The sequence below is a fragment of the Liolophura sinensis genome, chromosome 2 (genome assembly GCF_032854445.1).
Source record: "Liolophura sinensis isolate JHLJ2023 chromosome 2, CUHK_Ljap_v2, whole genome shotgun sequence".
Lineage (NCBI taxonomy): Eukaryota > Metazoa > Mollusca > Polyplacophora > Chitonida > Chitonidae > Liolophura > Liolophura sinensis.
The window spans coordinates 25,189,022-25,206,664 of record NC_088296.1 but is presented as its reverse complement, the minus strand read 5'-3'; the positions used below and the strand labels follow the sequence as shown (position 1 = coordinate 25,206,664).

Genomic DNA, 17,643 nt, shown 5'->3' with positions numbered 1-17,643 from the left:
GTGCCTCACTTGTATTAGGATGAAGGCTTAAACTTTAGTGGAAACAGTCCTTTCTGAAATTTAAGATTTTCGGAATAATTGCCAATGATATGACTAAAATGTGAAGTATAATGCAGTACGCACTAATATCTGCTAACTAATAAAGGGCAATGTCGCAAACCTCTAAAAAAAGTTAACATGTAGAACTCAGTCTGACTTTTAGCTATTTATCTTTCAAGTGGCTTAACAGAACTGTTTTGTAAATTGTTTAAGACAAGTCTCATAAATTTTTGTCTAACAGAGATTGCTTTGTTATTGTCTGGAATAACCTGATTTGCATAAAAACACATTAAAATCAGAAACCCTGAGTGTACGACTCAACATTAATTCTCACATGTCCATAACTTTCACTTTTGGCTTTCAGCGGTGTTGTTGTGGTTTCATTTGGCTACTTGTAGCATGAAGTGCATTAAGCTTGTTTATTTTGACTTCTGTTCTACATGGCTGTGGCAAGAGAAAAGTTGTTTACATTTTAAAAACACGGGGATGGGCTGCATGGAAACTGCTCATACCTTGTTATTGTTCGGGAGTCTTAGGTCACCTGTACTTGCCATGCTGTTATCTCTTCTGTTGCCTTGGACATGAAAACCTCTATATAAGAAAAAGATGAAGCCCAAGATACAAATAGATAATGGGAAATGTAATGATGTAAAGAGAGTTGTGAATGGAATAAGCTCATGTAATACAATTGGATGGCATGTCATGCAGGAGTAAAGTTTATATGACGGTGTATACCTTAAATGACCTAAAATTTCGCCGACTAAAGGGCATTTTTAGAGTTAAGTAAATGTCACAAAATATTACTTTTGGTCCTGAAACTTAACATTTTCCAGTAGAATATCATCCCATGCGTTCCAAGCAAACCTGAAAACATCTATCTGAACCCAATAGAACTCTCAGAATGGGCAAGTTAATCATGGACGAAAGTGATGGTCATTTAGGGTATACTTATTATTACAGGTGAGTTTAATAATTTGTTCATGATGACGATTTTATGCACACTTAAATGCTTGTTTTTTTTTTAATTTTCACCACATGAAATGTCGATCCCACAAGTGTTAGAAACATTCCACCACCACCACCAAAACATGTTGTGGTGGGGATTGTATGTAGAAGCATAGGGATTACCTCTCCACCTTTTTGTATGCTTGTATCGTGTACATGTTGGGCATGGTTAAAGATAAATTTCTATCCAGGTATAACCTCAAAATTACCTTGTCATTTGCTCACTTTCACTTTTCCTCATATAAACATGTACGTGTATCTTGAACTGGTCGCTAAGGGCAAACTTTCACTTTCCTTCGTTTATATGGTATATCTTGAACTGGTAGCTAAGGGCAAACTTTCACTTTCCTTCGTTTAAATGCTATATCTTGAACTGGTAGCTGAGGGCAAACTTTCATTTTCCTTCGTTTAAATGCTATATCTTGAACTGGTAGCTGAGGGCAAACTTTCATTTTCCTTCGTTTAAATGCTATATCTTGAACTGGTAGCTGAGGGCAAACTTTCATTTTCCTTCGTTTAAATGCTATATCTTGAACTGGTAGCTGAGGGCAAACTTTCATTTTCCTTCGTTTAAATGCTATATCTTGAACTGGTAGCTGAGGGCAAACTTTCATTTTCCTTCGTTTAAATGCTATATCTTGAACTGGTAGCTGAGGGCAAACTTTCATTTTCCTTCGATGCTATATCTTGAACTGGTAGCTGAGGGCAAACTTTCACTTTCCTTCGTTTATATGGCATATCTTGAACTGGTAGCTAAGGGCAAACTTTCACTTTCCTTCGTTTATATGATATATCTTGAACTGGTAGCTAAGGGCAAACTTTCATTTTCCTTCGTTTATATGCTATATCTTGAACTGGTAGCTAAGGGCAAACTTCACTTTCCTTCATTTATATGCTATATCTTGAACTGGTAGCTAAGGGCAAACTTTCACTTTCCTTCGTTTATATGCTATATCTTGAACTGGGAGCTAAGGGCAAACTTTCTCTTTCCTTAATTTATATGGTATATCTTGAACTGGTAGCTAAGGGCAAACTTTCCTTTGATTATATGGTATATCTTGAACTGGTAGCTAAGGGCATACTTTCCTTTGATTATATGGTATATCTTGAACTGGTAGCTAAGGGCATACTTTCACTTTCCTTCGTTTATATGCTATATCTTGAACTGGTAGCTGAGGGCAAACTTTCATTTTCCTTCGTTTATATGCTATATCTTGAACTGGTAGCTGAGGGCAAGCTTTCACTTTTCTTTGATTATATGTTATATCTTGAACTGGTAGCTAAGGGCAAACTTCCACTTTCCTTCGTTTATATGCTATATCTTGAACTGGTAGCTAAGGGCAAACTTTCACTTTCCTTCGTTTATATGCTATATCTTGAACTGGTAGCTGAGGGCAAACTTTCATTTTCCTTTAATTATATGTTAATCTTGAACTGGTAGCTAAGGGCAAACTTTCTCTTTCCTTTGAGTATATGGTATATCTTGAACTGTAGCTAAGGGCATACTTTCACTTTCCTTCGTTTATATGGTAAATCTTGAACTGGGAGCTAAGGGCAAACTTTCACTTTCCTTCGTTTATATGCTATATCTTGAACTGGTAGCTGAGGGCAAAACTTTCACTTTTCTTTGATTATATGTTATATCTTGAACTGGTAGCTAAGGGCAAACTTCCACTTTCCTTCATTTTTATGGCATGTCTTGAAACTGGTAGCTAAGGGCAAACTTTCACTTTCCTTCATTTTTATGGCATGTCTTGAACTGGTAGCTAAGGGCATATCATTTTTTCTATGCATATATAGTGGCAGACTTATGTTCACTTTCCTTCATTTAATATGCTATATCTTGAGACGGTAGCTAAGGGGCAATCTTTTCACTCTCCATTGTGTATATCTGTCGTGAAATGGTAGCTAAGGGCAAACTTTTCAGTCTCCATTGTGCATATTGTTTCGTGAAATGATAGCTGAGGGCAAACTTTTCACTCTCCATTGTGTTTATAATGTATCATGAAATGGTAGCTAAGGGCAAACTTTCACTTTCCTTTGTGTATATACTTAATCTTGAAATGGTAACTGAGGCATAAACTTGCATGTTTCTTTGTTTATGCTTGATGTGGATAAGATGTTGTCCTATGTAGACAACAAACATACAGAAAGGTTGGAGAATTATCAAGACACCTTTGATGTGAATATTTCTTTTCCCCAGGATTTGTGTATGTAGAACATACCTTTAGCAGTATAATTTAGTTACTTCTAAGATGTTTATTTGGAAAATTTTAATAATGTATTTGTTGTGTTTTAGTATAAGCGTTGCTTTCCAAATTTACTTAGTCAGCACTTGCTGTTGGAGATGCGCGTTTGCGTCTGAATGACTCGACTCCAATAACATGCGCTAGCGTGTTTAGACATTTATTTCTGCCACGCCCACATGTGCAATGTGTAGATGTACAAGGCTATATGTTCCTGTAGCCAGAATGCAGTTTTAAAGTTTGGGATGTTCACAGTGACACCTCTTTAGATTTGTGTTATCACCATTTAATGGCATTCCACAGCTACTCATCCATGTTCTACCATGGCGGTTTATTTTATCGTAGACAAAATGCCGCCAAAATTTGTTTTGTTTCTTTTTTTAAGACCAGACAATGTAATAATATGGTGAATTTATGATTTCTTTCGTCTGACTCCCATGATTGTATGTGTACGTAATATGCGGTGTTGAATTCAGTTTGAAGAAATGACTTGTGCTGTGCCATAAAATGATGTCACCAAACAAAGGGAAGTAACTCTTCATCGGAACTCCAAACACCTGCATTCCCCAGGTAGTTTAAGTAGTGCATACATGTATGTGGAGAGAGAGAGAGAAAATGAATGAAGACGAAAAATGGAACTATGTGACAAACTGTATTAAATTGTGATTACACTTTTATGTGCATTCAACCATTTCAGCCTTTACGTTCTTTGAGTGTATTTGTTAGTAAATCTTTAAAGGTACATGTAGTTAGATGTTGGATAATTTGTGCAATTTCATGATAATCACCAATTTAAGCAAACATCAGATTGAAATGCAATTGAAAAGACTTCATGTTTATGATGTTGCTATAATGTTACTGTAGATCAGTTTCTACTGCATTTATGGTTATTTTGCTAAAAAAAAAAAAGATGGTTTGAGAAATGACTGTGATCACATGAATCTTCAATTATGAAGCCCTTTACCTGTGCAGTGTACTCTGTTGGTTAATTTCTTTTCTTCAGTCCAGATATTGAAATACAAATCACCTTGTTTCTACAGCATGCAAATTATGTTAATGGAGAAAAGAATCATGTTTCCCCGAAAAATAAATGTTTTGTCTTGGGGGTTAGAAAAAGAGGGAGGGGAGTTTTTTTGTTTTTTTTTTTAAATCTGTCTTGCTTTCTAGGGGAGCAAAAGTTTGAAAATTGCTGAAAAAAAACAAAAAAAAAACAGCTGAAATGATTTTGACTTGGATAATATATGTACGTGTAAGTGCATGACCTCTGTGATAAAACCCGACTTGATGTTCTGATGAAGTGACATAATTTAGTAATTAGCATATTTTAAAACGTTCGAGTTGACCAGAGCTTCAGATGATGTATGGTTTTAATTCGCTGCAGGAAAGTTATAGTTTGACTTTTACTTGTGACTTCTGTCATTTCAGCTCTTAAGCATTCGCCATCTAAGAAGAAAGGAGTTTCTATGAAGGCCAGGACTATGACTGACGTTTCAGAGCAGCCTGAACGACGAATGCAAGAACGAACACAACGAACAATAAGCTTTTCAGACGAAGCTGGTATGTGGTAGTGTCAGAATTTTCTGCTGCCTACAGTTTTAGCTGTAATACTAATAGTAATACATTATATTGTACATGTTCCTGTATGTTATAAGCCGTAGAAGGACCTGCAGATACACTAATGGTTAATAAGTATGATATTCTTTAGTATAGCGTAAAACCTCAATCAAATAAATGAATACTTGTAGGTAGAGAATGATAACCAAAAAAAAAAGAAAAAGCAAGTCCTGAGTATTTGACATTTTAGGTTCAATAATGATAGTACTGTGTTATTGACTTCAAATGTACAGCTTTGGATCACACCTTGGATACTGATTTTCACATTTATTTTATCTCTAAAACTAGACTTGTAGTGCAAAATTTTGGTGGATTTGCCATAAAGTGGAAATTCTGTTTTCTTGAGAAGGTCATCGTTGTTGTTGTAGCTGCTGGTGCAATGGGAGGTAAGCCTGACCTGCTCCCTGAGGATTCAACGCCACCTCCGACATTCTCCGAGGCCATCTCGACGAGCACGGGTCCGATGGTGGGTTCGTACGAGTCCAGGAGGTCAGGGGTGACTGTCGTGAGTTCTAAAGTTGTCTCCCACACAGTCATAACCTCTAACGAGGAGTATTCATCAAACAGTTACAGGTGAGATGTGGCTTAAGAAACTCATCCCTGTTTGACCAGGCAGCTTGTAATGATAAATGTTGTCTTGATATACATGTAACACTGTTGTGTTGTTCACAATATTAATATATTAGCTTAGCATCCCAAAAATGAAGCAGCGAAATCACATTGTTACATTTGATTACAGTCAGAAATGCCTGCTGAAGAATGATGATGTCGAAGGCATCGTTCCAATTGGATGCTCATATCGGCATGAGAACCAGCAATCAAATATATTATCAATAACAGTTTTATTTAGATTTTTTCCCCTTTACACATTTAGCAGGAAGTGTTGCTACATCAGGTATGAATGTGCTACAAACAATTTTTTTTTTTAAAATTGCTGTTTCACAACGGACTGTTTAAATATTTTTGCCTAAAATTGCCTGAAGTTTTGGGGGTTTTTTTTTTTTGGTGTTTGTGTTTTTCTTTTGGGATAGGAATGTCAGTAACTGGAGTGAGTAAAAGAAAAAGAATTCACCAATAAAAAAGACTTTTATTAAAATAATTTTTTATATTTAATGCTCGTGATAATGCTGGCTGCTGTCATATAAGTGAAATACTCCTGAGTACAGCGTAAATCACAGATTACGGATAAATAAATACACAGCTGGATATGTGTATTTTTCTCGTACACTCTACTGATGGTGAAGAGTACTGGTTGATCAAATCTCCTGTGTTGAATGAGCAAACCATTCTCCTACACATGACGTAATAAAGGATGCTTTACACCTAAAGTAATTTGAAAACTGAAAGAGAACAATGGCCATGTCAGCTTGGAGTTGAGTTGCCATTGTGCAAGAAAAGGGTTTAATGTCGTACTTAACAATTTTTCAGTCATATGACGACGAAGGGTCATCAGGTGTGTCTTCTTGCGGCAGGGCGAGTCCATGCCCACCCAGTCACATTATACTGACACAGGGTCAAACAGTCCTGTTTCCTTGCTTTAACCTCTAGTTCTGTTTTTCTTTGTCTTTGGTATGACCTGACCCGAGTTTGATTCATGGGGCTCCCAACTTTGTCGTAATAAAAGTGAAATATTCTTGAGTACGGCGTAAACCACCGATGAGATAAATAAATGAAAGTATGTAGTTTGACATTGCTATTTTCCTCGTTTTAACCAGGACTGAGCATTCTACGAGGTCGATTCCAGCATCCAGTTTAGACCACACAAGTCCGCTTGAGTATCGAGATGGAGTCCGAGCAAACTCATCCCTGAGCATGTCCGAGTCCACACCAACGCACACAGAACACACTGAGGGTACGCCGAGCTTTACGGCCTCTAGCCCAAGTTGTTCTAGTGATATGCTGGGTATGGTTCATCAATTCATCTTGGTGTCACACACAAGTAGTTACCTCCCCTATCACCACTCTCCTGTCAGAACTTCACAAACTCTAGCCCAAGTTGTTTTAGTGATCTGCTGGGTATGATTCATCAGTTCATCTTGATGTCACACACAAGTAGTTACCTCCCCTATCACTGCTCTCCTGTCAGAACTTCACAAACACTAGCCCAAGTTGTTTTAGTGATTTGCTGGGTATGATTCATCAGTTCATCTTGATGTCACACACAAGTAGTTAGCTCCCCTATCACCGCTCTCCTGTCAGAACTTCACAAACACTAGCCCAAGTTGTTCTAGTGATTTGCTGGGTATGATTCATCAGTTCATCTTGATGTCACACACAAGTAGTTAGCTCCCCTATCATCGCTCTCCTGTCAGAACTTCACAAACACTAGCCCAAGTTGTTCTAGTGATCTGCTGGGTATGATTCATCAGTTCATCTTGATGTCACACACAAGTAGTTAGCTCCCCTATCACTGCTCTCCTATCAGAACTTCCCAACCTGTAGCCCGAGTTGTTCCAGTGATCGGGGTATGATTCATCAGTTCATCTTGATGTGACACACAAGTAGTTAGCTCCCCTATCATCGCTCTCCTGTCAGAACTTCACAAACACAAGCCCAAGTTGTTCTAGTGGTCTGCTGGCTATGGTTCATCAGTTCGTCGTGGTGATACACCATGTAGTTACCTCCCCTATCACCACTCTCCTGTCATATTTCACGACCTCTAGCCCAAGTTGTTCTAGTGATCTCCTGGGTATGGTTCATCAGTTCATCTTAGTGTTACACACATGTAGTGATCTCCCCTGTTACAACTTCACAGCCTTTAGTAGTTCTTTATAACTTGTGGTATTTCATGTAGGGTGGAAAGGGCTGAACACTGCATCTTAATGTCACTTACAAGGAGCTACCTCCCGTATTACCACTCTCCTCTCAAAACATCAGAACCTCTAGTCCAAGTTGTTCAAATGATATGATGGGTATAATTCATCAGTTCAACTTGATGTTTAAGACTCTATGGTGTCACATGTAAGGTGGAAAGGGCTAATCAATGAATTTTGATGTCATACACATAGTTACCTCCCCTGTCACCACTCTCCTGCCAGAGCTTCACATACTGTGTACATGTAGTGATCTCCCCTTTCACCACAGTCCTGTCACCACTTCAAAGCCTCCAGAAGTTCTTTAAACCTTTGTGCTTTCTTGTGTAAGCAGTGTATTGCTCATCAGTGACTTCCCCTGTTTTCAAACTTGCATGGTGCATGGAATGCTATTTCAGTCAGTCACAGATTCCACAGATTTGGAGCTCTCAGTTGGGCTCAGATTGTTTATAAGAAGGTTGTAATTTGACAGGAATCTTAGTTGACCTTTGATATAAAAGCCAGCTATTTTTGTTGCCAGCTGGGCCAGTCATCAGCACACTCTTTAGTTGTATGACTTAGAGTACTGGAAGTGAAAAACAAACCAAATTTAACCCAGGCGTGATGGGCCTTATTTAAGAAGATTTTAGCGCAAATAATGAAAAATGTAGAGTTTAGGTAAGAATTTTTTTCTGAAGTAATCAGAATGTGTCTAACCTTCAGATATTTCGCTGTCCAGTAGTTCTTTAAATTTTAGAAATCAGCAAAAATCAGAACTGCATCTGTTTGGTTCAGTGTTATTTATCACCTCCTGCTCCTTGCAAGGAATCCAGATGCTTAAAGCTATGAATAAAAAAATAAAAAAATGTAATTTTGAAGGCAAAATTTTCCCTTCAGAGTATCTAAACAGAAATAATGGTGTAAACTACACCTGTGTACTAAAACTTAGTATCTTGTGCCAAAAAGGGTCCTTATTAGGCTTTCTCATTGTTCAATCTGAAGATTAATAGATTAAGTTATTTGGTCAGAATTCAGGAAATTGAAAATGTCAGATACTGAGTCCATGGTTAAGCTACTGCTTCAAATGGACTGATTCTGAGAGTTGTGCTGATCCCAGGGTTGCTAGGAGGACGATATGTTGACAGACTGCCAGTCTTAGCAGGGATGGAATCTTGATATGTTGACAGACTGCAAGTCTTAGCAGTGATGGAATCTTGATGTGTTGACAGACTGCAAATCTTAGCAGTGATGGAATCTTGGTATGTTGACAGACTAGAATTTTTGGCAGTGATGGAATCTTGATATGTTGACTGCAAATCTTAGCAGTGATGGAATCTTGATATGATGACAGACTGCAAATCTTAGCAGTGATGGAATCTTGATACGTTGACGGACTGCAAATCTTAGCAGTGATGGAATCTTGATACGTTGACAGACTGCAAATCTTAGCAGTGATGGAATCTTGATACGTTGACCGACTGCAGATCTTAGCAGTGATGGAATCTTGATACGTTGACAGACTGCAAATCTTAGCAGTGATGGAATCTTGATACGTTGACGGACTGTAAATCTTAGCAGTGATGGAATCTTGATATGTTGACAGATTGCAAATCTTAGCAGTGATGGAATCTTGATATGATGACGAACTGCAAATCTTAGCAGTGATGGAATCTTGATACGTGGACGGACTGCAAATCTTAGCAGTGATGGAATCTTGATACGTTGACAGACTGCAAGTCTTAGCAGGGATGGAATCTTGATATGTTGACCGACTGCAAATCTTAGCAGTGATGGAATCTTGATACGTTGACAGACTGCAAATCTTAGCAGTGATGGAATCTTGATACGTGGGCTGACTGCAAATCTTAGCAGTGATGGAATCTTGGCTGAAATAGTTTTGTTGCTTCTTTCTCGCTTTTATTACTGCCTTTGTTCTCACTGCCTTTGTTCTCACTGCCTTTGTTCTCACTGGCTTTGTTCTCACTGCCTTTGTTCTCACTGGCTTTGTTCTCACTGCCTTTGTTCTCACTGTGTTTTATGTCTGTATGTGGTAGTTACTCATACATGTATTTGTACACAATTTTCTTTGTTAAATATCATGCATTTTGTCAGGTATACACAGTACCATTATTTGTTAGAGATGTACCAGGTACATACCTTGCCCAGATGACAAAGAAATGATAAAGGGATGAAACTGCAAAGTACATTTTTAGGTCCAAACATTAACAGTTTCCTTTACTGCCGTAATTACCTGTAAATTTCAATATTTCCTCATAAAACCTGCATTAACAGCTATTTCAAAGACAGCTTAATTTGTCTTGGTCTCATGACCCAAGTTTGAGATGACAAAGGTTTTACATCGTGAGAGTTGTGCCAAAAAAAGGAAATTGTTTTTAACGGAATGATGATTGTTTTTAACAGAGTGATGATTGTTTTTAACAGAATGATGATAAAATGAAAAATTGTTGCAAGCACTGATTCACGCATAAATATGTTCACTTGACTGAGGTAATCTGAGACTAGAGAAAGTGGAACATGTACATGTAGGCCAGGGTCAGCATGAACTCCCTGGAGTCTTCGGCAATATACATGAAGGTGTCACTGTGTTGAACAGTTTTAAAGACAATTGGATAGATATATACACGTACATGTATACATACAGACTTAGAGTTATCCCTTTATGGTTATGGTAAAAGTTTTGTCTGTATTAAAGTGCACATTTTGCCATGGTTACAAGAGTTCTATTGATTTTAGTGAGGTTATTTGAAGGTGCGATGATGTACTTCTGGAAAGTTTCAGTGCCAAAAGGAATATTTCATAACATATATTTGTCTTTGAAAATGTGCCTTTTGAGGCGAAATTTTAGTTTATTTTACCGTAGATAATATAATCGAGTAGTTGCCATCCATGAACACTGGCATGACTGTGCCACGGTGAATATTAGATTGCCAATGGTGGAGCTGTAATGGGAGGTCGTTCTGACATATCAAATTCTACAGCGCCTCCCTGATTGTTGACAGATGCTCCTGTAACAGGAGAAGACCGCCTCTCCCCGACCTCCCTGAGTCCTGTCCACTCCAGTCTGACTCAACCAACCAGCAGCAGCACGGAGACCTCGTACGCCAGCGCTTTGGAGACGCAGAACGGAGACGCTGCTGTCGAGATGGACAAACTGACGGAGAGGCGGAGCGGTGTTTACGTAGATGCTCAAGAGGACATAGAGCAAGAGCCAGAAATGGTAAGTGTGATAGAGCAAGAGCCAGAAATGGTAAGTGTGATAGAGCAGGAGGGTAATTCAGCCTCGTTCCTAGGTATGGTTAAGTATTGGAATGGTCGGATTTCATCCCACCATAATGCTGGCAGCCGTTGTATAACTGAAATGTTCTTGAGCGCAGCGTAAAACACCAATCAAATAAATACATGAATAAATTAAAAGTATTGGCTCAAGCACGTTAAGTAGTTTTTAAGTCATGGGATGTCTGTTCCAATCCAGATCAGCTTTGTATTAGAAATCGAGTCGTCTTATCATCTAAATACGAAATGTGATCCCCCTAAAAAGATCTCCGGCCACACGGTGCATGCTTTTGTTTTTTTTCTGAAATACATCAGTTTCGGTTAGCATATTGCTGTGCTGGTATAGCAGAGAGCATGTTCACAAGCACCATAGTGTTACAGCAGAGAATCACGTGTTTTTACACTGTTTAGAACCAACTTTTTTTAGATGAGAAATATTTGCTACTGCGCTTATTTTGCCCTTAGATCCTTCTGCATGTATTGGTGTATTGATGTCCAGTCCTCAGCATACACGGATGTGCTCTAAAGTATGAAAACTTGACCTGTATGTCGGACATTGCGTGATGACTTTTTGGTATTTTTTAATGCCAGTACTTTTTGAAAAGTAAATGTTGAAATGTGATTTTTTTTAGCGAATGGAAAATTAATTATGGTTCAACACTTCTGGAGAAGTATTATAGCCATATTGTGAAGTCTTTTTTTTTTATGGTGAGGTCACGATCATGACAGTCCTAGCTGGCTCTCTCACATAAAGCTCAGCTCTTGCTGCAACCTAGAGGACTTAGCCATATCTCGCTGTTTGTGGGGGCTTGGGGACAATATGAATGGTCCATTGACACTCGTGTGACTGTTTGGGCTGTCGTTTGATGAAAAGCACTTGGCTTCCACTAGTTTTGTCTACGTATCTGTATGTCACATGCCAAGGGAAAGTTCATCATTAACTTACCAAAGGTTGGTGGTTTATGGCTCATGTGCTCTGGATTCCTTCACTCGTAAAACTGCCCACTGCTGTATAAGTCAAAAAGTCTTTGAGAATGGTGTTAAACAACAATCAAGTCAGAGATAAATATTTAATGGAGACCCAGGAGCAGTATCTGACACGTGACCGTGACACCTGACTGTGACACAATAGCCAGCACGTTAATGTCTTTGTGCTTTCAAGTAGACAAGCATAGGCGTACTTGTAAGACAGATTTCCATTGCCTCTACTGTATATATCTAGAGTGTGTGTTCGGGGCGACCTGACCAACCCGTCAGAAAAACAGCTTGCTCTACAGTTTTTATTGAGCTTTTCATAGAATCCCTTATCTTTCTTATTTCTCTCAGTGTGAATATCTTTAAAATCGCTGTCTTTTTTTCATCAGCCAGAACAAAGAAAAGAAATTTCCCCCATTGATCTACCTTATTTTACTTGTGGGGTTGGCTTACCACCAACGGATTTTTGTTTAAAATGACAAACATTCCCATCTTTCTCTTGTTGTATAGCAAGGCACAGTTCACACGATTCAACACCATCTTGCTTTTGTTTTCTTCTGTTATTTTGTCCTCTAAATACCTGCATTAAGCAGAAAGTGAGCTTTTAAACCCAACCAATTTTTGGGTTGGGATAATTAGATTTTAGTTTGTGTATGGCGTAGTTCGCAGGTTATAGATATGACTTCAAAAGAGTCGTCCATATCCATATTTATAATGAACCTGGACAAAACCAGCTAGGTTTAATCTTCAGAAATTTATGCCTTTTGTTGTTTTTTGTTTGCATTCTTCATAATGCAAAGTAAAGTTATCTCGGGAAATGCATATAACCTAAGTCAACCCTTTCGCATATGTAAGAGCAACTTTCAGTGCAATTTGTGCACGTTTTAATTTGATTTTGGAGAGGAAACAACATTGGTTGGATTGGCCAGTTTCAGAGCTTCAAAGAAAGTATAATTTTATCAATCAGCACAAAATAATACCTTCAAAATATACTTGAATAAACACCTTGCAATCATGCGAAAAAGTTGTTGAATTACAGTACATGTAGTCTTATAGATTATAGTATATTTATTTTCCCTGGGCCAATATAAATACTGGAAAATTTTAAAAAAGCAGATTTATTTTCTAATACGTATAGTCTAGTTTTCCTGTACTGTAAATTCATGTACTTTTATTTTGGCAAATTGTAACAAATGTAGGTAGAGCGCCCAAGGGAGCCTGTCTACAATTCTTGGCACACAGGCAATGTTCTTCACCTGTGTTACTTTATAAGTATTGCCTTCATCTTTATGAGTTCAACATCACTAATTTCTGTCCAACCGTCAGCAGGCGTTATCCACCAATCCCCGGCTTGCCAAGGTTATCCCAGCATGCAGTGTCCGTCTGAACTCTTTGGTGAAAGTGGGCCTGAACTCGACACATAGCTGATAAGCTCCCTTTGCTAGCCACCTGCCAGTGATCCTGCCTGCCTGCCTGTCAGCCTGTCCGTCTGTCTGTTTGCTGTCCTGCCTGCTCACTTTATACCTGAATGATTCCTCAGAGCTCTTCTTAACCCTGACTTTCTCTGCTGTATTTTACACCTGTAACACCTGATCAGGAATTAGGAAAACAAATAGGCTGGAAGAACCTGTACTGTGGGACAAATAGAAAAGACTATTATCATGTGCAGTGTGACAGACTTCTTATTCTGGAACTCCATTCTTTGAGAGACCCATGTACACCATTTTTTAATGTTTAATTTTAAATTCAAACTCTATTCAGGTTATAAATTATAATGCTAGATGTATTTATATGTAAATATATCCGTGAGGGAGAAGTTTAAATTTGAGTGGAAGTCTATTTAAATCCAAAGTCACTTTTTACGGACGTATTTCTGGTGTGTGTGTATACATATATAACGTTAACGGGGGACCTCCGTGGCTTAGTTGGTTAGCACGCTAGCACAGCGTAATGACACAGGAACGTCTCACCAATGCGGTTGCTGTGAGTTCAAGTCCAGCTCATGCTGGCTTCCTCTCCGGCCGTAAGTGGGAAGGTCTGCCAGCAACCTGCGGATGGTCATGGGTTTTCCTCCGGGCTGTGCCGTCTTATAAGGGAAATATTCTTGAGTACGGTGTAAAACACCAATCAAATAAATAAATATAAGTGAAATATTCTTTAGTATGGCGTAAAACACCAATCACATAAAAAAATAACATTATTGTGATGTGTGAAATGGTTGTGAGTTTTAATAATTCATTCTGTGACATAATGCTGATTAGAAGTTGGGAAACTAGAGACCTTGAAAAACTCAAAAATCTGGAAATCCAAAAAGTAACATTTGCAGACTTTGAACATCCTGGAAAGTCATGGTTTCTGTAGTTTAGTTTGGTTAATCCTTGAAAACCAGCTTGTCACCTGCGCCATGTTTAGTGCTAGCTGATCTACAATCTGCCGAACCATCCTAAGCTATACAGACTCTACCTGTATATACATGTATTACTACAGTGTAGTGACTTTCCCTTAAAGTTGTTTTTCAGCAACTTTGAGATGAATTTACACATGCAAGATTATGTGTGTGTGGCTTTTTTTTTTGACCAGTCTGTTAGATTGATGTACAAGGAAGTGAAAATTTATTGTTTGTAGTCAGAGTGGTAATGGCAAAAACAGACTACAGGTGACTGATTTCAAATACATCACAAGGATGTCTTGTTTAGTAGGACCTGCTGAAGTATATCATGTCTATCAGAGTTGTTCATACGTTGAACCCTACAGGAATCACTTGCAGGAAACTCGGACGGGAGCATGGGTTTAGCTAGGTGATGCCTCAGTGTCTTTGTGACGCCCTATTCTGTCAAAATTAACATGGGAGAGATTGGGAAAATAGGAGGAAATTGGAAATGAGATGGCCTGATTTCAAATTCTGGCTAAATATACGCCTGTGGGTGCTACTTGACCAAACCACTAGCAACTCTGTGGCCATGGGTTAGTCAGATGGATGTCCCAGTGTCTTTGAGACGCTCTGTTCTGACAAAATTAACATGGGAGAGATGGGGAAAATAGGAGAAAATTGGAAATGAGGTGGCCTGATTTCAAATTCTGGCTAAATATACGCCTGTGGGTGCTACTTGACCAAACCACTAGCAACTCTGTGGCCATGGGTTAGTCAGATGGATGTCCCAGTGGATTTCCTAGGAGGAAATTGGAAATGAGGTGGCCTGATTTCAAATTCTGGCTAAATCTATGAATTTCCATCCTGAATAAGTCCTATATGATCAGAGTTCTAATTTGTCGCTGAAATTTGTAACAGCACAAACGTACATCATTTACATGAAGGGCTAACATAAGGGACTCAAACCAAATTAAGTTCTTGAAAGCCGTCATATCCAACCACTCCACACCCACCAGAAAATGTTGCGTCTTAGCCAGGTATCAGAATTGTCCCAGTATTATGAACATCAGGTATTCGTTTGTTTACTAAACGTAGGACTTTCATTGTAAAGTAAAAATTACAGTTTGTTGTGTTCTTTGTGACTCCTTATTCTTCAGTACGGGCTGTTTATGAGATGGACAAGAGGTTGAATGAGGGTGAGGTAAAGGGATAGGGGTGGGGTGGTAGATGGATGAGAAATGGGGGACATTGCTTTCCTTTGTTTTGTAATAAAGTGACAATGTAATCATGTATAGAAGCATGTGTGATTTTGTTTTGTGTGTAAGCTACACGTTACAGGTATTGACAATGTCCATTTAAAAGGACATGGGTATAATATCAAGTGAATCCCTAGAAAAACTTAAATTTTTATTATTTTTATTTTTTTCAAAAAGTGTAATTTAAATCTGTTCCAGAGTCTTTTCCCAGTATGAACGCCGCTACAATTTACGAGATATAACCTTGATAATGTATCACTCTGATCAATTCAGTTCATGACCCTTGCAGCTGATTTGTCCACAGCCCACGCACTCACTCACTCACTCACTCCATGGTCACAGAGTGGCAGAGACCGTCCCTGCTCTCCTTGGTTTGAATCTGGTTTTTATGCGTGTAATATGAGAGGTTTGTCAGGTACCTGCACAAGGAGTGTGGATTGTTCCAAACACTCTGGTTTCCTTCACCAGTTATCCAAGCCGCTGTCTTATAAGTGAAAATATTACTGAACAAGGCATAAAATATCAGCCAAAAAGAAAAAGATCTCACAGCATGTGCTATACACACTGAATATGTCATGTGACTGTTGAATGCAGTAATACGCTGTAAATCTTTACCCTTTTCAACCACTGAAGAACTTTTTTTATGTGGAATTTATGCATACAATTATTGTGAAAAGAAGGCTAAAAATAATTTGTGTGTGTCACGAACGACCCTAGCTGCATAAACGGTGCAGATTATTTCTACAGACTTCATAGTTTTTTCAGAAAGTTTCAAAAGAGTGGTTGCAGAGGTGGTTGAAAAGGTTGAAGAATTAGGGCTTACAGAGATGTACACAACCCTGTGTACATGTTGGTGTACCAGGGCTGATTGATGAATTGTGAATAGACATATACATGAACAAGCTCTCAGACAAGTCAAAGCAGAGAAAGCCTGTCACGTTTGTTTTGTTTTTTTTGTCCTCTTGTGTGTTGTTTTCTCACATCGGAGGGGGGGGGGGGGGTGATAGCAAACAGGTGACAAATGCTGATATCTCAACCTGCTGTTAAATAGAAGCTAACACATATGTGATTATGAAGAACAAAATGCAAATGTCTAATAGGATTTTATGGACCATTTCTCATCTACCTGATACATTTGTCTTTACAGTTTCAGTTGGAAGTGAAAAAGTCTTGTCATAGAAATCTTTTATATTTTTCTTTAATAGAGAATTGGTTCTCTTGATTAACTGGTAGAATTTGCTTATAAAAACAACAAACAGCTTAACTGTAAAGCTTACAGTATACTGTAGTTCAGGAACAGCTTCATTGCTGAAGGATATACAGTATACTGTAGGTCAGGAACAGCTTCATTGATGAAGGATATACAATATACTGTGGATTGGAAACATGTTCAGTACTAAGCACTAAACATATACAGTATACTGTGGATTGGAAACATGTTCAGTACTAAGCACTAAACATATACAGTATACTGTGGATTGGAAACATGTTCAGTACTAAGCACTAAACATATACAGTATACTGTGGATCGGAAACATGTTACGTACTAAGCACTAAACATATACAGTATACTGTGGATTGGAAACATGTTCAGTGCTAAGCACTAAACATATTCAGTATACTGTGGATTGAAAACATGTTACATACTAAGCACTAAACATATACAGTATACTGTGGATTGGAAACATGTTCAGTACTAAGCACTGAACATATACAGTATACTGTGGATCGGAAACATGTTACATACTAAGCACTAAACATATACAGTATACTGTGGATCGGAAACATGTTACATACTAAGCACTAAACATATACAGTATACTGTGGGTTTGAAACGCACGAAGCAAACAGCGTACCGTGATTCCGAAACTGTTCATTACTAAACACGTACAGTATACTGTAGTTTGGGAATTGGCTTTGTTGAATATTAAGCAAATACTGTGGTTTGGGAACGGATCATTACTAGGCATACGATATAGGCTGTGTTTCCACGGACATGCGGTTTCCTTATGTGATTGCTTAACAGAGTTTCTAGGGTCCCTGCGTTGACT

At 38.4% G+C, this 17,643-nt stretch overlaps 1 protein-coding gene across 3 annotated transcripts in view; it reads left to right on the top strand.

Annotated features, from left to right (window-relative positions):
• Window positions 1-17,643, top strand: part of LOC135463112 (phosphatidylinositol 4-phosphate 5-kinase type-1 alpha-like) — a 66,041-nt gene that overhangs the window by 38,630 nt on the left and 9,768 nt on the right. For 2 of the 3 annotated variants that reach the window (XM_064740433.1, XM_064740434.1), the window contains exons 15-18: window positions 4,716-4,847; window positions 5,273-5,477; window positions 6,620-6,807; window positions 10,717-10,934. In XM_064740433.1, the coding sequence (XP_064596503.1) occupies window positions 4,716-4,847; window positions 5,273-5,477; window positions 6,620-6,807; window positions 10,717-10,934 (743 nt within the window). Of the gene's footprint in view, window positions 1-4,715; window positions 4,848-5,272; window positions 5,478-6,619; window positions 6,808-10,716; window positions 10,935-13,291; window positions 15,793-17,643 lie in introns of those variants that run through there. The other variant, XM_064740432.1, reaches the window with a different exon arrangement.